The sequence below is a fragment of the Colius striatus genome, chromosome 8 (genome assembly GCF_028858725.1).
Source record: "Colius striatus isolate bColStr4 chromosome 8, bColStr4.1.hap1, whole genome shotgun sequence".
Classification (NCBI taxonomy): domain Eukaryota; kingdom Metazoa; phylum Chordata; class Aves; order Coliiformes; family Coliidae; genus Colius; species Colius striatus.
The window spans coordinates 38,741,676-38,762,903 of record NC_084766.1 but is presented as its reverse complement, the minus strand read 5'-3'; the positions used below and the strand labels follow the sequence as shown (position 1 = coordinate 38,762,903).

At 49.8% G+C, this 21,228-nt stretch overlaps 1 protein-coding gene across 1 annotated transcript in view; it reads left to right on the top strand.

Moving 5' to 3' along the window:
* The first annotated feature begins 852 nt into the window (after positions 1-852).
* STK32C (serine/threonine kinase 32C) overlaps positions 853-21,228 on the top strand; it is a 69,994-nt gene continuing 49,618 nt past the window's right edge. Inside the window, exon 1 of the mRNA XM_062001219.1 lies at positions 853-1,008. Coding sequence (XP_061857203.1) covers positions 924-1,008 — 85 coding nt within the window. The 5' untranslated portion in view covers positions 853-923. The remainder of the gene's footprint in view (positions 1,009-21,228) is intronic.

Sequence of the window (21,228 nt, the reverse complement as noted above, 5' to 3'; positions counted from 1 at the left end):
GAGCGAGGGAGAGCTGCTGCCCTGAGGGAGCGGGCGCGGCGGCGGGCCGGGCCAGGTCGGGGCTGAGCTCCCGGGAGCTGCCGTGCCCGCCCCCCGCCGGCCTGTCCTGTGGCGCCGGCGCGGCCGCTGCCGGAGCCCTGGGCCCGGACAACGGAGCCGGCGGGGGCACGACCCGTCCTAGCCGCGGCCCGTCCGGCGATGCAGCCCCTGTGGCGGGCGCAGGACGGGGAGAGGTGGCCCTGGCCCGGCCCGGCCGCACCTGTGGGCGGTGCCGCTGCCCTCCCGCCACCGCCGGGGGCGCTGCGCTGTGGGCGGCGCGGCCCGTCCCGCCCCGCCGCTCCGCTCCGCTCCCGCCTCCCGGCGCTGAGGCCGGCCGGCCCCCGCCGCTCAGCCCGATCGGCTCCGCTCCGCTCCCCTCCTGCGTCCCGGTGCTGAGGCCGGCCGGCCCCCGCCGCTCCGCCCGATCGGCTCCGCTCCCCTCCCCTCCTGCGTCCCGGTGCTGAGGCCGGCCGGCCCCCGCCGCTCCGCCCGATCGGCTCCGCTCCGCCCCCCTCCCCTCCGCCCCGCTCCCGCCTCCTGGCGCTGAGGCCGGCCGGCCCCCGCCGCTCCGCCCGATCGGCTCCGCTCCGCTCCGCTCCGCTCCTCTCCCGCCTCCCGGCGCTGAGGCCAGCCGCCTCCCGCCGCTCCGCCCGATCGTCTCTCCTCCGCTCCGCTCTGCTCCGCTGCGCTGCGGCAGGCGCCGCGGGCGGGAGGTCGGGAGTCGGCGGCGCCGGGCGCTGCCATGCGGGCGGACGGCGCCGAGGCGCGGGGCGGGTGAGGGCGGTGGTGGGGGCTGGCGGCGGCTGACAGCGCCTGGTCCCGCCCGCGGGAGCCGCCAGGCCGGCGGGGAGCGGCGCGCGGGGCATGCCATCCGCCTCGCCCCGATGTTTCACTGGGGCAAGTGGAAGAAGAGGATGGGAGCGAGCGCCTCCTCCTCCAAGAGACCCGTCTTCGACGAGCGAGAGGACGGTGAGTGCGGCCCGGGATGCCCTGCCCTGCCCTGCCCTGCCCGGAGTGACCTGTGCTCTACCTGTTGAGCCCCGATCCGCTCGCGGTCCCGTCCCGTCGGTCCCGCGCAGCCCCCGCGCGATGCGTGCCCGGGGGACCGCGCGTTTGGCGCGGGTTTGCCGGGGGAGGGTCGTCTACCCGGGACCGAGAACCCCCGCAGCCCCCATCCCAGCAGGAATCCTCCAGCCCAGCGGGCAGCCCCCATCCCGGCCGGGAGTCCTCCAGCCCAGCGGGTAGCCCCGCGGCAGCCGCACCCGTCGCCGGAGTGACCGTATCGGCGACGCTGGCAGTTTGGGTCTGTGCGAGGAAATCTCTGGTTTTAACATAGAAAGTTCGAGTGCAGCTGGCCATCAAACTTCTAAAAACACTGGAAAATCCTACTTGTTTTTTTTCTTTCCAAATACGAGGGGTTTTTTTTTGTAGAAGTACACGATAAAATACCACAGTTGCATGAGGCTTTTCAGATGCAGGGTGAAATTTCAGAGGACCATAGGAAGGAAAGTTTGACTGTGAGTGAGGGAAAGCTCCGCAGACCAGGTATTGATTGCAGGGAGCAGTCCCGGTGTAGAGAGTGCTGCTGTCCCCAGGACACCAACCAAGCACGGGGAAAAGTCTCCAGGTGCTCAAGGTGCTGGAATTTTTCCCTATATAAACTTGGAGTTAGGTATGTTTGTTAATTTGAGTCTTCAAGTCAGATGTCATGATGGTCTAGTTTACATCAGCACTGGATCTGCTGGCATCCTCTTGGTGAGGGTGATTACAGCTGAACTTCTCTGTGCTGTGCCTGCCAGCCAAAAGGGCCTTAAATCAGGTAAACTTTTACTGGAGAAGTAGCTCATTGATACCACTAACAGGTATTTATTAGCAATTGAGAGTATAACATTGTGTTTTAACCCTTGCAGCTCTTACTATGAAGGTGTAAAGAAGACTTCTGTTAGGATAGCACAGGACTGCACAGGGGATGTGCTGTGGTGGGGGCTGAAGTGCACATTGAAATTGCTGTTGGAAGGAACTGTAAAATCCATTGCACTCCCCGGCCTGTTGTACTGACGCTGTGCCTGAGGCCAGGTTGATGAGGCAGCTCCGGTGGGCTCGGACGAGAGTTTGTACTTGAAAATGTTTTTCATCTTGGATGTGGTGGGTCGGCAGGAATAGGAAGCCAGCCAAGTAAAAATGCTTAAATTGAAGACTTTGCTACATAATTCAGAAAGCACTTCATTCTGAACTGAGCCCATATACAAACAATGTAAGGAAATTTAGCTTAGCAGGTGGATGGCCACTGACAAAAACCTGATAACACCTCATAAGATATTTCAAGCGGTGCTTTTGCAGTAACAGAGTCTTACTAGGACATTACTTTCTTAATATTGCCTGCTTTTTCATCATGGCTTGTCAGTGTGTGCTCTGAACAATTACAGTGTTGTTGTGGTGAACTCATATTTACTGGCACAGCATGGTTGCTATGGAGATCTCTTTAGACATTCCCATAACTTCCTTACATAAAGAAACCAATTAATACTTTGGGCTTGTGTGTGACATAATGTGAAAGAATTGCTAGTGATAACAATTGAAAGTGAAATAAATCTTAAAAAAAAAGATAGCTTAGCATATGAAATGTTACCCATAGGTGGTTCCCAGCAATGGATGTGCAAGAACAAGAGCCTGATTGTCTAAATCCAGTGACTGTTCCTTTTTAATGATGGTGGGGCGTATGTAAAGACAGGGTTAACATTTATTCTAGTGTGTAGTAACACAAGGGCCAGTATTTACTCTTGGATAAATCAAGCTCCAAATGTGTAGGTTTTTGAGGCAGGAAACCCCGCACAGTCCTTTTGCCTGACCTTTGTGGGAGGTTTCAGGACTTTACTGAACTACTGCCTCAAGTCAAACTGGTGTGGCTAAGCCAGAGCGTGGTGGGGTTTCCTGGGGGTGGGCAGCAATGTGTTTGCTCCCAGTGTAAAATTCCTGGCACTGGGGGATTATTCACGTTAACCTCACAGTTAGAAGTTGTCCTTTCTCTCCAGTCTGTGTCTGCCCAACCATGGCTTACTGATGCTGGATTTCACCTTAGTGAACTGGAGAAGTGTCTGTGGGACTCAGTCCTCTGCATCTCCTCTCAACCCTCTCATTTCTTATTTACACCTGTAAGAACCTTTACAAAGCTTCTGACTTGGTCAGTGAGTTTGTTGCCCGTCACTGGAGGTGGGCACAGGGCTGGCTCATATGGCACAGAGAGGTTTGGGTTCTCACTCTCGGGAGTGGCCAAGCGAGTTTTATTGACACTCCTCTCTTGTTTTAATTTCATTTTTTATACTAAGTGGAGGATACCCATCCTTGTGAAGCCAACAGGAAGGTTTCAACCCAAATATTTAAAAAAACCATGCAGCAGAGTCTCTAGTAGCTGGGAAGCAGGGCTGAGTGGTAGGAAATACGAGGCACACTGACTGCTATTAGCGTTGCCCACAGTTGCGTTGTGTGAGAGAGGGGGAAAACCACAGCATGATGTGTCTTTACGTGCAGTTATGTCTATAGAGGAATTTCAAGAGTGCGTTTTCATTGTAGCTTCTCCTGAATCAAAGTGGCTTACTAAAAAAGTGTATGTAAATATACATGAGAATATGTAAAGCCATCTGCTGCTTTCTGCTGAGCTATTCCTTCCTTTGCTTACACAGGGGTGAGTGGTCTGAGGGTTTTTGCCTGTTTCTTGACACTGAATTATATTTCCAGCTGATTTACAAGGTTCTGATGCTGCAGCCAAATTACTTTAATCGTGATTAATATTTTGTCTTGACCGTTTCTTTACTCATCCCTTATTTGACTCTCCCTGCCAGAGTGCAGATGGTTTTTTGTAAGGGGATCAAGTGCAGTCTCCCGAGTTTATCCTACTTGCATCAAAATCTTGTTCAAACAAGTTCCCAGTTTCACAGCCCAGAGTTACAGCTCTTCCAGTAAACCAGTGTGACCCAACAAAGTGTGCACATGGAGTTAGTCTTTGGGTCAGGTGAAATGACTGTGGATGGTTTTGTTTTCCCTGTCATGGAACAATTTCTGTCTGAAATTCTTTGGCTCAGGTAGTAATGAGAGGAAGCATCAGACTGGAGTTTAGGAGGACATGCAGGGTGAGGGGCTCTGGGGAGGAGAGGAAGCCCTGTCCTGGGTGAGCATGTCTTTTTGGGCTGTGGGGTTTTGGATATTGGGGTTTCCTGCTGGGGTGGGTGAATGCCCCTCCGTGCCAGGCCCAGGCTGTTGTGCAGCTCTGGGCTGCCATGCCACCGTGGGCACTGTCTTTCCCGTGGGCCAGCAATGCCCTGTGCCCACCCAGGGTGGTCTGTCCCATCGCCTGCATGCGTTGGTAGATGTGGCTGTAAAACTTATCTGAGAGCTGCTCCGCAAGTGTCTGCTGCCAGATTTCAGGCTGAGAAATACTATTCTGTAGAAACGTGTGTCTGTGGTAAAACAGGAAAACTGTTCCATGTGCTGATGGTGCTTCTCTCACTGTGAGGTTTGCTGAAGCGCTTCAGCTTCAGGGCTGTACCTGGGGGGCTCCTGAAGCCTGGGCAGCGCTGGGGAAGGGTCCCACTCTGCCTCCCCAGCAGCCTCATCCTGACGGGCTGCAGAAGGCTGGAGAGCCTTGGCAGCTGCGCGGCACAGCGCCTGTCCCCATGGAAACGGGCGAGAAGCTGCAAAACCTGGGGGAATGTGCTGAAAATAATCCCCATTTTAATTTCAAACCCTGTGTTGGCAGGCTGTAGGGTTACACACACACACAGGAGTATCCATCCCTCCTGCCTCACCCTGGTGATCTGGTGAGTGAAAACTGGAGTGCTTCCTTTGTGGAGCTGTTTGATGTGCAGAGAGTGAGCCATGCCTGCCAGAGCCAAACCTGCCTCTTACTCTGACCTGTCATCCTACAGCCACTTTCTACTGAGCCTGCACTGCCTGGGTGCTGGCTGCTGCTGGATGCCTCCATCTGCATCTTTGGGGTGGACTCTCAGACCCATGTGTCATTGTCATCTTATATCATCACCTGGAAGTTGAGTTTAGTCCTGGCAGACTGGCAGCTGTTTACATTCCTCCTTTTACTTCCTGTTTGCAGATCTGGTGGGAGCAAGATGCCCAGCGTTCTCCACAGTGCTAGGTGTTAGGTTTTCAGATCAAGATTCCTCCCCATAGTTGTTTGTTCCAGGGTCTTGGACCTTTAGTGAAACTTGGGCATGCCACTAGACTGTTGGAGGTGTCGGAGTGACAGAGATTATGCAAATGGGGAGCGAAGTCTGACCTTTTCCTGTGGGGACCCAAACCTCTGCTGCCAGATTTGCCCCAGGTCTGGGGGCTGCCAGGAGAAAGACTGTGGGAGATAGGAAAGTCCATCCCCTGACCCAAGGACAGAAGTTTCTCTCCCTCTCCTGAGGTGATAAGTGGCATAAACCACATGCTTCTCTTTCGTGGGTCAGCCAGCATGGCCTGGCCAGGTCCCCTGGTCCCTGGGGGCTGGAGCTGTCATGCAGCTTCATCCATGCTTGGCTGCTGCTGGTGGCTTTCTTCCTCCCTGCCTGTCTCCTCTCACCACCTGGTGCCCAGCAGCACTGCTTCTCCTGGTTGCATCATCTTAGCTGGGCAGGGAGTTCAAGCTCTGGGCAGTAAACACTGCCCATTGCATTGGAAAACTGTGGGCTAGTGCCCAGTAAGGCATTCATAAAATCCCAAATGCTATGTATTTAGGGTCAGATACAGATATGTTAAGATTTCATGCTCTACAAATTACTTACTGAAGTAGTCAATGATCAGATTGCATAGCAAACTTTTTTTATAGCTTGACTATAATGTGGTTGTGGGTTGGGAGCACAGATGCCTTTCCCTGTTATTAAAAAACAAGAGAAAAAAGCCTTTATGTACTATCAAAATGGTAGCTAAGTAAGTAAATAGGGGGAGGAGGGAGTGGGAATTACAAGGAGGTGTCAGAAAAGCTCTGTTTAGTATTGTTAGTAGTGCTTTGTTTTTGCTTTAGATCTTGCTTCCCCCAGATCCCTGGCCTTTTGTGAGTACTTTTGCCCAGAGACAAGCTCTTGCCACATGCCCTCTGCCACCCAACCGCTCCAGCTGAACCCATGTTCCTTGTTCAGTCTAAGGACTGAGAAGTTTTCTACGCGTGAAGCTTTTCAGTGTGCCGTATAATGCAGAAATAGGTTAAATCCAGAGAACTCAGCAACTGTAAGTCATGCACTGGAGCCTGGCCTGGCCAACGTGCAGCTGCAGGACGTGCTGCGTCCTGCAGGACCCACTGAGCGTGGCGTGCCCCTCCGTGCCAAGGCCAGGCATCTTCTGGAGGTGAGGCAGGGGAGGTCCTGCGAGGCCTTGAGGGGCTCGTGTCTTTGGAAGGTGTAGAGCAGTGAGACTGGAGTAAAACAGTGTGACTGAGGCTTTTCGCAGGAAGCTAAAGTGAGAAAAAATTAACAACCCCAACTGCGATTCACGGGACGCTTGGCTGAGAGGGAAGGAAAAGGTCAATCAAGAAAAAGTTATCAGAGGTACAGTTCAAGTGAAGTACTAGACCAAATTAATACTTGGTCTGTTCTGTAAAGGCCACAGTCCTCACAATTAGCTTGAAGCAGGGTTTCTGTGAGTTCAGAATAACATGCTGGAGCATGCTGCTAGGCATCTAAACACCTTACTGACCTGTTCCAGGGGCTGGCATGGTGACCTTCACAGCTCTGCTGGCATTCCCACCAGTGCCTCCCTCTGTGCTTTCCTGGGACACAAGTTCAAGGAAATGGGGCTGATGGTGTTGGTTCACTTGTAGATAGAGGAGCCTGCATTGTCAGTACCCAGCTGTGAAGGCACTCACAAGATCATCTCGTGCTGTGACTAGCAGAAGGTCAGCGTTCATCACTTGACAAGCAAAAGCTTCCTGGAAATGACAAAAGTTGCTCTCTCTGCAGTTTGGTGCTTTCATCCTGTGCAACTCAGTTTCTGAAGTGGTAAGCAGGTCAAAATGCCCACGGCTGGTTCAGCGCTTGGCTGCGGGGGTTATGGGCAGTGTGTCAGCTGGAGGAGGGCTGCGTAGCATGGTGTGTGCTCACCAGTCCATGCAGGTAGATGGCAACCCGTGTTTCCTTTTAAATGTGCTTTTATTTCTTGCCTGAAATTGGTGGGTAGCACAGTAAAGCGGCAGCTAACACTTGCACAGAACAAAGATACTTGCGACAGTGTTTCCCTGCCCTGAGGTCAGGGCTCAGGCTGTCCCCTCCTTGTGGTCATAACTTCAGTCCTAGTGAGTGTATCCTGACTGGAGATACTTGGCCAGGGGCCTCTCACAGTCAGCCTGAGAGGCGTAAAAAGAGGTACGAGTTTCCCCACTGCTTTTGTAGGCAGCTGCTCTGCAGCCACTGTTTCAAACGCTTTGTCATTCACCAGAGCCTGTGAAACATTGTAAAGTTGTAGTTCTGTTAATGTGCAGTTTCTACCGCCTTATCCTCAGATTCTGTAAGGAGGCACCTACGTTAGTCATGAATAATAGCTTCCTGCGTGTGAGGTGGCTGCAGGTCTTGGGGCGGTGTTGAGCTGCGGTGACAGCGGGGTGGGGATGGTGTGCGGGGCTGCGGTGCCCCGCGTGCCCGTGCAGAGCTGTGCGGCACCAGCAGCAGTGCTGGCTCGGCTCTGCTTTGGCCTTTGTCTCCTGAAGTAAAGAGAGGCAGGATAACTCGTGAGCGGCTTAGCTTCTCCTCACAAGAGAAGATAAATGTCAGTGTCCTCTTTCCCTCTCCCACTGTTCTTCAGGAATTAATTTGCTTTAGGTGACAGTTACGGAAAATTAAAAGCGCTTAGGCTGTGTGGGAACAGACGGCTCTGAATACTGCTAAGCGATGAGATATGGCAGGGTGTGAATGCTGATGTGCTCATTTACATCTAGTCTCTTGTTCAGGGTCTTCTCCAGTACCCAGGACTAGTAAAGAGGTGCAGGCACTGAATGATGTTCTGAATTCGTCAGCTTGCTGATTTGACTTTGCACACCGAATCCTTATAGGCTGATGGTTAGCCATGCTGTGTAATTAAGTTAAACAGTAATATAATGTATTTACAGCTCAGCCAACAGTTCTGGAATCTAGTAATTTTAATGTATTATTAAAAAATACACTTATTTGTCTCTAGTGGCACTGGCAGAGAACTGATGGGCTTCTGAGGCTGATGATGCTCTAAGTAGCTTTCATGTTAACCTACATAAGGCTATTCCAAGATAAAAAAATACCTTATTGTCCAAGATTTTTGTTTCATTACAGCCTTGCTGTCTAAGTGAGTTGGAAAGTCCTGTGCATTATATGTCTGTTAATCATCGAGGACAAGATCCTTCCAAATCTGTTTTCTACCAACTGCACAAGTAGCACGATACACATACACAGCTCAGGAGTGTGTGGATGTTGAGTGAAACACATTCTTCTTTTCCTTGCAAATAGCTTTTCATTGCTACCACAATTGCCATGCTATTTCAGGCATAGAAATACCACTTTTTAAGCATTGGATGATAAGTGTGCTGCTGAGGTGTGATGCTCCCCATCACATCTGCAAGCTTCAGACACCCGTAAGACACTGCCATGAGAAATGAAAACTACCCAAGTACACCCATGGCTGTGGCAAGCTGGGCTGTGGCACTCGTGACTGTGGCACTTGGGGAGGCACAGGCAGCTCCCAGGTCAGACTGTTGGTGGGTAAACCTCTTGCCATCACTGCCCTGGTGTTGCCTGGACATAGCATTGCCTCCATGACTCGGTGTGTTTTTGGTGTCAGAATGATATTGCATCTCTTGTGAAAGACCTTTTTTTAAACTGTGGTGTGTAATGTGCTAAAATACCTTGTAAAACAAATGTCATCTAATCCACTGGAAACCTGTATACTGCACATTTGCTTTATATTTTTCTGGTTCCCCAGACTTAATGGAAACTGGTAGGTAAGACCAGAAAGTAGGAAACACAGTAAATTATATACATTAGACCTGGATTGTTTGCACCGTTGGAAAACATGCTTTATGCTTTACAGAAAATATGGCTAAAGCTTGGTCCCAAATAATTGGCACTTTAAAGTCTCAATGCCGCATGTGGTAATCACATGAATAATTCGTACTCGTCCAAGCAGTCCCCATAATTTCATATTCAAGCCTGATTCTAGATTTGCACAAGACTCTGAAGTGCTGCTGATGAATGGCTCCTCCAGCACAGGAGGCAGCTTGGTGGGACCTGCAGCACAGGGATGGAACTCCAGGCAGAGTCAGCCGCACGTCTCCGTCCGGGCCAGCAGCCTTCCCCACAGTCCCCGCTGGGCAGACTGGCCACTTGCTCCCACAGCATCCAGAGCTTGGCCACTTCCCCCTCCTGGGTCTGACCCTGACATGTTTTTACTTTCATATGTCATTGCACCTGAAATCAGCAGCAAACCCTACCAGGAAAGTCAGCGTGGGTTTGAGCTGTTGCTGTGGGTTCAGCACAAGGCTTCGAGTTTCCCAAATGGCGAGTAATGCCTGTTGAAGAAATGAACCCGTGTCCTGGGAAGGAAAGCAGATAAAGCAGCAGACAGGCTGTGTTGGGGAGCTGCTGAGCAGGTGCTGGGCACACTGCTGCTCTGGAAGCTGTCTTGAGTTGTCAGTTACTTCTGAGGCACCAGCATCTTGGAGAGTTGTGGGAGTCCCTCAGTAACCCCTTAAAAGCCATCGAGGGCAAGGCAGGCGTGTCCTGGGCTGCGGTGTCACGGTGTGTGCAGCACGGGCGGGCGCCGGCTGACCCCGCGCTGGCAGCCGCTGTGCGCTTCCTCCCCGTTAAATGCTACAGCAGGAGAATTGCAAGCAGGTGTCAAAACAAGCACAGTTGTGACGAGGACAGCTTAGGGATTGATTAATGAATGTTTTCAGCAATTTGAATATTTTGTACATGACTTTCTGGTGTAAAGATCAGTGTGTAAAACTATTTAAAAACACCAGGTTTCTTTTAACTGGAACAAATTGCTTCTGTTTAGCAAAATGCTGAGTAACATCCGCAAACCTTTCAATTGCTGATTGCCCCTCAGTACTGCTTTTTATTAGTGTTTCCTCTCCCTTGGTTTGCATTTTTTCATGCACTTAGTTCAGCATCTTCAAAGAACCCCTGCCTCATCCCCTCCTCTCTCTGGGAGGCCTCTGTCCTCCTCCTCCTTGCCATGAAGTGAGAGTTTTGCATTGCCAGCAAAACTGAGCCCCTGTCCTCAGGAGCACACTCTGCCCTGCCCTGGTGTTGGTGACTGCCCCAGTGTCGGTGCCTTGGTGTTGGTGTTGGCCAGCCGACGGCTCCTGGTGCTGGGCACTACTGCCAGGCTTGTTGCCAGCCAGCTCAGGATGGTTTGGTTTCCTTCCAGACACTTGGTGAGGGACTGGTGCTGCTGGCCCAAGGCACATATCTTCCCTTCAGCTGTATTTGTCAGAAGAGTGTAGGTCAGTTTTGTAGCAGCATCTCCATAGGCATTAAAATGCTGCCACAGCTCTGATGAGCAGCACATCCATTGATCCCAGTGGAAGGTATTTTGGGAGTGTGTCTGCTGCTCAGGAGCCTCTGGGACAAAGATAGGACCATGCTCCCAAAATAGAGGCCCGGAGCCACACGCGTGGTGCAAACCCCACTGGTGGCTGCTCTTGGGAAGAAAACCCAGAGTTTGTTTTCAAGTCATCATCACTGTGTTGACAGGGCTGTCGCAGGGAAAGCCATCTGAACTTGGAATCTATGAATTAGCTCCAAGTACGAAGTACACACATGCAGATATCTCACACTGCTCACATTGCAATGTAAGTAAAGGACTTGTTAGCTTTTTGAAGATACACATATATGTATATAATTGCCTGCCTGTTGAAGAAGAAAAGCTTTCTGTTGTAGTTTAGAACATGCTCTTTCAGAGCTGTCTGTTGAGAAGCTCCCTTGGACCCGTGTGCCCTGAGGGCACCGTGGGCAGCAGACCTGCTCCTGCTGCTGCGGCAGCGAGCGGGGCCATGCTGGGGTGACCCTCCTCTGAAGCACAGCATCACCAATCTGCTCCTGGGCCATGGAGAAATCCATGGTTGGTGCCAGTACATTCATCAATATGCATACGTAAAAAACCCCCACAACCCCAAACCAGACATCAGCTGTATTCCCATCGTGCTGATCCATCCAGTAGCTAAGAAATAAATACAGCTGACAACTCCAGCCCTTTTCCGTGAGTTATTTTTTCCTTCCAGTTTTATTTATGGTACTCAAGTGCAATGAAATGCTATAGCTGGGACCACCTTTAAATGCTGTAATTGTGGTATGTGCAGAGTGTGACTTACAGTATACAGGTGTTAAAAAGCAAGAAAACTGCATTTCATCTTTAAGCATATTCTCCATCACAGCTCTTGCAGATGAAATGCTGCTTAGACACCCACAGATGCTAAGCAGTGACAGAAGTAAATCTGCTAGTGGAGCTGCTGCTGAGTTACTGCCTGCTTACCTTCATGCAAAGGCCAAATGGTTTGTGCTCTTAACCCCACAGATTCACTGCTGCAGTAGGAGAGCTGACAGACTGATCTGGCCTGGGCATAAACACCTTTATTTTCATTTTTTTTCCCAGTGTTCTGGTAGGTGTTACCAGCCACAGTGAGAGAACAGGGGGAACAAGGCTGTCTTTCACATCCCTCACTGAATGTGCTGGTGTGGCAAGCAGTAAAAGCCTCTTTTGATTAAAAACCAGAAGCACTGATTGTAGAAAATATTCTTGTGGATTTGTTGTTACAAAGAGTTCTTGTCTCAGGGCAGTTACACATGGAGTCCACGGGAAACTCAACAGTTTCTGGGGTTTTTGGGAAGAAGCAATGATAATCAGAAACATATAATAAATGATTGAACGTGTGGTACTGGATAATGAAGGTTGTTCTGAAAGGCTCCCTTGTAATGTTTTTTTAAAAGGTAAACTTGAAACCCAAATGCTCTGTGCCCACATCAGGGGTCTAATGAAAGGTGGGAAAATGAGGGAGTGCTGGCTGAAAGACCCAAAGGGTGACTGTGGAGCCACCAGTACCAGTTCTAATGGAGCTGTGTTGTGGTGATGTTGGCCAGCGCTGGCTTGGAGCATGAAGCTGTGGGATGCGCGGTGGGGAGCCGGGGTTCTCCTGCTCATACCACAGGACTTTCAGGGAGGAGCAACTCCCACGGGACAAACAGCTGTAGGGCTATTCATCCTAAAAATACAGAGGACTTTTCCTGCTTGCCTGTGATCAATCACACACCAATTGTCGCTGTGAGCCTAATCATTTTTTCACAATACCTCAGTGTTTGTTTCTGCATAAAACATGAAGTTAAACAAGAAGTAGGTAGCTCCTTTTCTTTTCTACTTTGAGCAGCCTTTGTTGCCTTCTGTAGCTACACAGGAAAAGTATGCATAGTCAGATCACTTCAGTTACCCATGGTTATTGGATTTAATGTGGCTTACTCTTTCTTGCAAAAGCATTGTTAATTATTAATATTGTTAATTTTCCTATTGATTAGTGTTTAGCGTCTTCTAAATACAACGTTAGGGCCTTTCCAAGTGGTAAGGCACTACGATCAGCAACGGCTTGTCTGCTTTGGATGTTCTTGTAAGCCATTTCCCTCATCTTTTAATACAAAGCATCGGGTTGTTTGCTTTCTCCAAAATGGCTCCATCTCTCCGAGGTGCATCTGTGAGATTGCATGTTGGGAGTTGGGATGTTGTTACAGCATGATAAAGTTCACTGGCTTCCACGCTAGCAACTGGTACATCTCTACAATTATTCTTGCTGCTCATTATTATCTGTATTTCCATAGCAACTGGAAGGTCTGGCCATGGACCCCGGGTTGCTGTGTGTGGTGCTGGAGAAGCATGGGAGCTGAAGGCAGCATCCCCCGTGCTCCTTGCTGTTGGGCTGTAAGCAGGGCTTTGTCTCGTCGCCCAGCAGGGCTCTATCAAAATTCTTTGCATCTTGTAAAGAGCTACTGAAACATTTTTTTTTCTCATTTTTGTTAACCAGACAGCATGACTCTGTAACTTTCTGTGTGGCTCCTACTCCAAACCAGGGCTCTGAGCCGTGCCTACACCCCGCCTCCCTGCATGGCCGTACCAGCAGCTGACCAGGGCAGCCAGACAGTCTGGGGCAGCCAGGCAGGAGTGTCTCCTGCCCTTCAGTGTACGTCTCGACAAAGACATGTGAACGTCCCTGTTTCTCTCTCAGCTTGTCAGCCGATTAGTGGTAATACAACCTGACAATCCTTACAAAAATATGACTGGAGAATCTGTCCTGCAGGCTTGGGGCGCTGCTTTCCACAGGTGGACTGGTGCTATATAAAGAAACAGTCTGCTGTTTCTAAATTTACTCTGTTAATGTCACAGAGTGTAAAGAAAAATAGCAAGAGTAAGTTGACATTTAGTCAGGGAGTGATCCAGGGAGCAGGCCGGTCATGGCCACGCCGTCTGGCTGGATGCTCTGCAGATGTTAGCTCCTCTTCCCGTTTCATTATGTACCCCTGGAAAGTCATCTGCACGTATGGCTTTTTGCATTTCAGACGCCACTCCTCTGTGTGCTGTGCGAGTCACTCTTGATTTTCAGGGAAATCCAGTCATTGTCAACATTTTTAGAGATACAAAAGGGGGAGCCGGGCTGCACACTGAGTTTGCAGCCAGTCCTGGAACGGTTGTGGGGCTGCTGCCTTTCCTGGGCAGAGTGAGCAGAGCCGTGCCCCAAAATCTGATCTGCGTGTCGTACCGCCCAGAGTTGCCCATCTGACCAGCGCTGTCAGAGTGCTCTTGCCGCTGCTGCCAGCAGTAACCTTCCCACTGAACAGTGGAAAAGTCAGATCTGGAACTGCAGTCATGAAAAATCATGAAATATAAGAAATTACTTACGTTGCCATAAATAGAGGCACATTCAAAAGAAAGCAATTCTTCTCACTAGGCTATGGATGTAACCTATCTGGACAACATCTCCTTCTGGACCTCCAATGTCTCTCAACTTGTCTTACTCTGGTGTTCCTCGTGACCCGCTCTTGGAAGTGTGATTGAGGTTGTTCCAATAGATATAAGATCCAATTTCCCATGTCTAGTATAAAGTGAGGCAACGGAGCTGCCACTGGTGTTTGAAGCTTTTCTGGGACATGCTTGCAAGTTCTTTGTGTGCTACCATGTTGCAAATTTTGGATAAGGTTTATTGCAAAAGTACATAACAACCTTGGACAGGCTTTGAGCTCAAGTAGAGCCTTTACAGTATTGTGAATCATATGTCCCAAATACATAAATTCCTTCCTACAAGTGCTTCAGAGAGCTGATATTTGATGCATCGGGATGTGGGGATGCACCTACCTGCAGATGAACTCTAGCTACTTTTGTTGGCTCTGATCAGGAATGTTTGAACAGGAATGTTTGCCCTGGTGACAGCAGCAGCTGCATCCCAGCCAGGGCTGCAGCAGTGCTCTGCAGGATGAGCCCCTTGTTCAGGCTGTGCCAGTTTGCCCTTAGTTGCAAATGCCCCTTTGGGTCACAGCTTCCCTCTCTGTTGGTGTGTGTGTCCACATGGTAGTCGGCCAGTTTGGCTGGATTAGAGGGGGTCCAAGAAGTAGTTACCCGTTAGATCACACAGGAAGTTCCTGATAAATTGTCCTCCAACTGGGCTTTGGCCTGTGCTAGACTTGTCCTCCTTGCCCTCAGCGCCAGGAGCATGAAGCAACATCATGGTGGGCACACAACAGGACTGCATGGCTGGTGTTGTGGGAGATAAAGTGGGAAAGAAATAGATGGAACAGGAAAATGAGACTAATTCTTCTGCTGTCTGGAGCTTCTGTATCTTTTAGACTTACTGCTTAATATTATTTACACTCATCTCTCCCTGTTAGTTACTCTGGCACCAAGGCTGTCTCCCCAGTGCAGTGAGTGGCATCAGACCTGCAGCCTATTTGTGCTCAGCTCTTTTGGTTTGAGTTCTCTTGGGTGACATTATGGGAATCGGTGTGTCCCAAGCAGGATGACATACACAACTTCTTTCCCTGTGTATCCCATGGCTGCGCTGATGCAGTGGATGCGGCGTCTCAACAGTGGGTCAGTGCTGGGGAGGTGGGCTCAGTGCTGGGGAGATGGGCTTGGTACCAGGGAGGTGGGCTCGGTGCTGAGAAGGTGGGCTCGGTGCTGAGGAGGTGGGCTCGGTGCCAGGGAGGTGGGCTCGGTGCTGGGGAGGTGGGCTCGGTGCTGGGGAGGTGGACTTGGTGCCGGGGAGGTGGACTCGGTGCCGGGGAGGTGGGCTTGGTGCTGGGGAGGTGGACTCGGTGCCGGGGAGGTGGGCTCGGTGCTGAGGAGGTGGGCTCGGTGCTGGGGAGGTGGGCTCGGTGCTGAGGAGGTGGACTAGGTGCCGGGGAGGTGGGCTCGGTGCTGAGGAGGTGGGCTCGGTGCTGAGGAGGTGGGCTCGGTGCTGGGGAGGTGGGCTCGGTGCTGGAGATGCACAGCCTGCTGGCTGGGACCAGCCTGTAATTAACACACACTGCATTCGGAGGGTAGTGAGATCCCACCGAGGGGCATTCTGCTGAGGCTGCTTGGGTGATGCTAATTACCGGCAGTTAATGAAAAAGCAAGAGGAAAGCTCTTTGAGGGACTGGAGCGAGGATGTTGTCCCTGTGTTTTCTGACTGTAACCACACACGACTCTGTGCTGGGGCTCTGGTGTAAGTCCCACCTTGGCAGAGGCGCTTCCTGCAGCCAGCAGCCCCACTCGCCCCCTGTGCCAGCACCGGCGGCCTGGACCCGGCCCCTGCCCAGTGCCCAGCCCTGGCACCCTTTCCACCAGCCACTTCCATCCACCACCTGACGTGTTCATTTTTCTGTTTCCATTGCAAATCTTTATCAGCAAATGAGCAAAATGAATGTTGCTTGTTTGTTTTGACAATAACAGTACAGATTTAATTACAGTCCTCTTCCTCATATACTGCTGAATGTTATGCGGTATGTTTGGCATAAACAAAGATGTTCTGCTAATGTGAGATATGGTTATTAAATATACACTGTCACGCTGAAGCCTGGTTACTGCAACCCGAGTCAGCTGGAGCTGAACTTCCAGCATGTGCATTTCGTGTTCATTTCTTACAGCCTGTGTGCAAGGAAGAAGCAGATGCCGTGCAGAGATGCCCCTGAGAGTGACTGCACGAATCTCTGGGAAGTGGGCTAGAGAAACTGAAAAATAAGAGCAGAAAGAGAGAAGACCAGTTCCGTGTCCTCATTTATTTTGAGTTAGGTGCTTCAGATACTGTAGCAGGAATACAGTATTTAATCGTGGAGTGGGTTCTCTGTTCAAAAGAGTGGGTATCTTCAGTTGTCACGTACCATGAAAAGGGCCTGATTTTCCTGCTCATCACTTACTGCCTTTGAAGGATCTGTTTTAAACTCTGAGCCTATTGTGTCGATATGAAAGCAGCGGTAACATTGTCTTGTGATGGTAAATTGGCAATGACTTTGCATTTCATAATTAGTTAACAAGGAATCACTTACAATGTACACGTCTTTCAAAATATCATTGAAATGTGCAGCACACGTTTGACACACCACTAATTAAGAATAGGATTTTCAGCAGCTCTCAGGTGACAATTCCCACTTCCCCTCACTCAGTCGGGCCATTGACAGAGATGAGGATGAATTAAACCAAGGGTTTGAATTTCATTCTGAAAAAGACTTTGGGACTCCAGGGTGATGAAGGCAGGGGGTTAACAGCCCAGTGACTGCATCTCAGATACCCTTGGGTGGCAGCGAGGTGAGCAGCCCTTCTCCCCTGGGCTCCTGGCCGGGGCTCTGTGAGCTCCCCCTGTTCCCCATGAAGGTTGCTCTCAATTACTTCTTGTCAGAAAACCTCTCAGGGAGGAGGTTTGAGGGAGAAATTATTTCTATAGGTTCTTGTTAAATTACAGAGAGTCTTTAGTTAAATGAGTGCCCATAACTTAATGGCAGTTACAGAGAGAAAACTCTTTCTTCTGAAAAAGGCAGATCTCCAGTTTCCGAACAAAAATTTGCTTTTAAAGTTATAAGATAGAAATAGCTTATTCTGCTGCAGAACCGAGGCCTAAAGGAAATTAATGTCCATCCTTGAAGGGATTTCATTTGGAAAGGGAAAAACATCTGCATTAGCTTTCTGCACGCATCTGCCGTGGGAGAAGTCACAGCCACGGAGCTGTAGCCGCTTGTTCCCAGTGTGGTGCGGAGCTGATTAATCAGCCTGTGATTTCAAGGGGACCAATGTGCCAGACCTTTCTCTGGGTTTGCAGTTCTTCTCCTACCATGCAGAAGATTTCCCAACATTTTCCAGTCAGCCTCAAAATAAGCTGTGTTCCCAGAGGGGCAGATGAGGGTGACGGTGGCAGGATGCAGAGCCGATGGAACGCTGTCCCTCTGTCCTCCTGCAGTGCTGCAGCCGCCCCTCGAGTGGGGGAGCTGCCATGAGGAGCCCCTGTGCTCGAGGAGCCCTGGGCTCTGGCTCTGATAGCCACTCCACAGCTCGCCCCAACCTTATTCACCTCTCCTGCCAGAGGTTGGTCAGGCAACAGAAGAGAAAAAGCAGGCCCAGTCTTGCTGGTTTAGGACCGAATGAGTGTTTTTAAGATTTGCCTTACATCTTTTGGGTATTTTTATCATCTGCCTCATTCTAACGGGCTCATCTGAGTCATCCCATTCCTAGTTTAGATTTATACTCCTTTCTGCGCCTACTCCCAACAGGACCTGATTCCACTGAGTGCAGACTGCTGCTGGCCTTGCTGAAGTCATGCAAGGCTGTTGTTATTAAATTATGTGGGCATTGGATCAGGGAGTTATGAATATTGATATATTTTATTTAGCAGCTTTCTGAGTTTAATGAGAGTCTATAATACAGTAATTCATGATTTATCATAAATAATGACAAGAGATTAGGTTGCAATTTAATTATTGCTTATTTTTGTAGCTGTTTTGGGGTTTGTGTAGCAAAATATGTAGGGGAAAAGCAACCTTTCCTAAATTACAGCCCTTTCTTTGAGCAGTGAATTATGTGAACAGTGTTACTCCGTTCAATGACACTACTCACAGGAGAACATGTCTTTGCTCCAGGAGGGTTTGCAGGACCCTGTTTGATTTCCATGTGCGTGGATGATGTGAGGCCCTTGCAAAACTGTTCTCAGTGTCATCCTGTTCTTGCTGAAGATGTGCTCTCTTGTTCTGCTCCCCATCCACAGCCACTTGGTTTCTGCTCACTTAATGAACGAGGGTTTCTGGCTTATTACCTGATTAGAGGTGGATGTTACAAAAAGCTTTAAGAAGTGGAGGAGGAGTTTGTTGCCAGAGCACTTTAATTTTGCATTGAGCATAAGGGGAGTGGAGTCAGCTGAAATCAAGAGTTAGAAGTTGCCCAGAGATAACATCCCATCTTTTCCCCTGAAAGCATTAAGAGTTCTGTGATTGATTTCATGGGAAGCAGCACTAGAGACTACAATGAAAGAAAGTTGTGGAAGATGCAGTAGGTCAAAGATGAGATCATTTAAAGGATCAGTGAGCTGAGAGTTGCTAAGAATAGAGCACGCCAGAGAAAGTGAGGTGTCAGGTCATCTGATGGGATGCTTGTGCAGATGCAATGCCTCTGATCATGACAGCAGTGGTGGTGTGATGAGCAGTTTGGAGGAAACTGGTTAGAGAGCAGCTCCTCAAGAAAAGAAGTTGTGCTTGCAACTGGTGGGGGCTTGGTCAATAGTGAAGCTTTCACATTGCAGCTGCTTGGGGAGGAATTAAAGGTGTGCCATAGCCAGTGACCAGGACCTCTGACCCATGGAGGTGTGCTGGAGGTGTGACCATACTGTGTGCTGGAGGCTGCCTGGCAGTCAGGGTGTTCAGAGAGCAACTTCTGCAATTTCCATTTGTGTAACACACACACATACACACACATTACATTAAATTTTGATTCACGTCTCTGACATCTAGAAAATTGTCCCTTCACAAAAGCAGTGTAATAGTTGTGCCATGAAATATAGGCATGGTCTGGCCACATTTTGGATAACTCTACCCTATTCTTTAGAAAATTGGTTTTATTACTGGTAATTGGGCTAAAAGGAAGACTATTTAATTCTGGCCAACCCAACTTTCTGGAACATTAAGTTCTAATAGGCAGATATAAACTGGTCTTAATAGATGAGCCTGACATCATCTGGCTGCTTATTAACTATTAAACCTCATTTCAGTAATTCTCTTGGCAACTGTGTGTGTGTGTGTTGCCATAGTTTCTCTGTTAATAGAGCAAGACATTAATGCATTTTGAGTCCTTCTTGCCCAAAAGACATGAAAAAACACCTTATGTTTAAAGATACAAAGTCAGACCTGTGAGAAGTGGGCACAGCTTGCTTGGCTGCAGACAGGGTCCTGCGGCTCGGCAGGACGCAGGGCTGCACAGACCAGTGTCCACACTTGGCACACCTTGTTGGACAGAAATCTTGAGAAATGTATGTTTTGTACTTAGACAGTCATCCAACTGGGCTGCCAACGTGCAGATTCCCTAACACTGTAGGGTGTGTTTGACTGAGGACCCTGGAGGACAGACTGCCCCAGGGACTCCGGGGGTGTCCTGGGAGGCTTGGGCAGGAGGGGAATGAGGAACACTGCAGGCATTGTGCCCGACTCAGGTACCATTCCCAATTTTTCACTTGTGCTGCTCCACAAGGAGAAGAGTCTGAATTAACCGTACCTCTACCACCCCCTCCACCTTGGTTAGCCTCTGGCATCTCTTCCAGAATGTGTTTCTGGAGGAGACTGCACATGTCAGCGAGGCATGGGTGAGCAGCATGGAGCCGAGGCCTGCACAGCCACACAGAGTCTGGTCTGGAACTTCTTGAGAACTTTCAATGAGCATCAGTAGCATGTATTTCTTCTCTTCTCCTCATCCTTGGGATAGATCAAACTGGAGGGATAAATGGATTGAAATAAATTCATGTCTTCTCAGATGACAGTCTTCAGATGCAGCCTGAACTTACTTAGGGAAAAATCTGTGGGAGATCTGTAGAGCAGTAAAAGGCTTTTGTAAGTAATTACAGGCTTAAGGGAAGCTGTAGCACTGGATGGTGACAAGTGATATTTATTCAATATTTTGTTCAATATTGTAAATTACATACTTACTTGAAAAATAAAGCAGGCAGATACAGAGCTGCATAAAGCTTCTAAACCGGGGTCCCGGGAGCTTGGGTCCTTGTCTGCAAAGGTGGGGGCACAGCCCTTCTCTAAAGGCAAGTGAGCAGGGCTGCCCTGAGGATGCACTGCAGATAGGCCATGCTGAGGTGGGGCGCTGGTGGAGGCAGCTGGGTGCTGCTTCTCCCAGGCACTGGCTCCTCCACCCTTACTGAGCTCCCTGCAGTCACCAGCAACTAACTTGGCAGTTTGAAAATGAAAAATAAAATGTCCAGGTGTAGGCAAAGTCAGCCTTCATGTACTTAGTGAGGTGACCAGGATATGCTTTTTTGGGGAGAGTTTCCTGTCTGGAGGTGATTCAGTTACCTTTAGAGATGCTTTATATAAATTCTGAGCAGGTAACTAGGACATTTGTATTGTTATTAAAAAAAGGCTGAAGCGTTGCTTTGAAGGGAGGTTGTAGTGAGGTGGGGGTCAGTCTCTTCTCCCAAGTAAAGAGTGGCAGGACAAGAGGAAATGGCCTCAGGTTGCCACAGGGGAGGTTGAGGTTGGAGCTGAGGCAGAACTGTTTCCCTGAGAGGGTTGTCAGCCCCTGTGCCAGGCTGCCCAGGGAGCTGGGGGAGTGCCCAGCCCTGGAGGGATCCCAGAGCCGTGGGGCTGAGGTGCTGAGGGCCGTGGGTTAGTGGTGGGCTTGGCAGGGTGAGGGGAGGGCTGGGACTGCAGCAGCTTCAAGGACTTTTCCAACCCAAACAATGTTATGATTATATGATTTTGCTGGCATTTATACTTCTCAGGTCTGTTGACACAGACTCTTAGATGTGCATTTGAGAGCAAATGTGTGCAATCTCAGCATGACCAAACAGGCTGTGTGTCTAGGTGCGGTGTTTTGTCGCAGCATAAAAGGGGAGAAGACCTTCATGGCAGCCTGATTTAATAGATGTTTCTGTTTCTTTTAGAATTTCTTGTTGCTTCTTTGATTTCTGTATGCAGCTGGGTGGTGAATGGCAAAGCGTAGCGAGCGGTGAGGAGCAGGGAG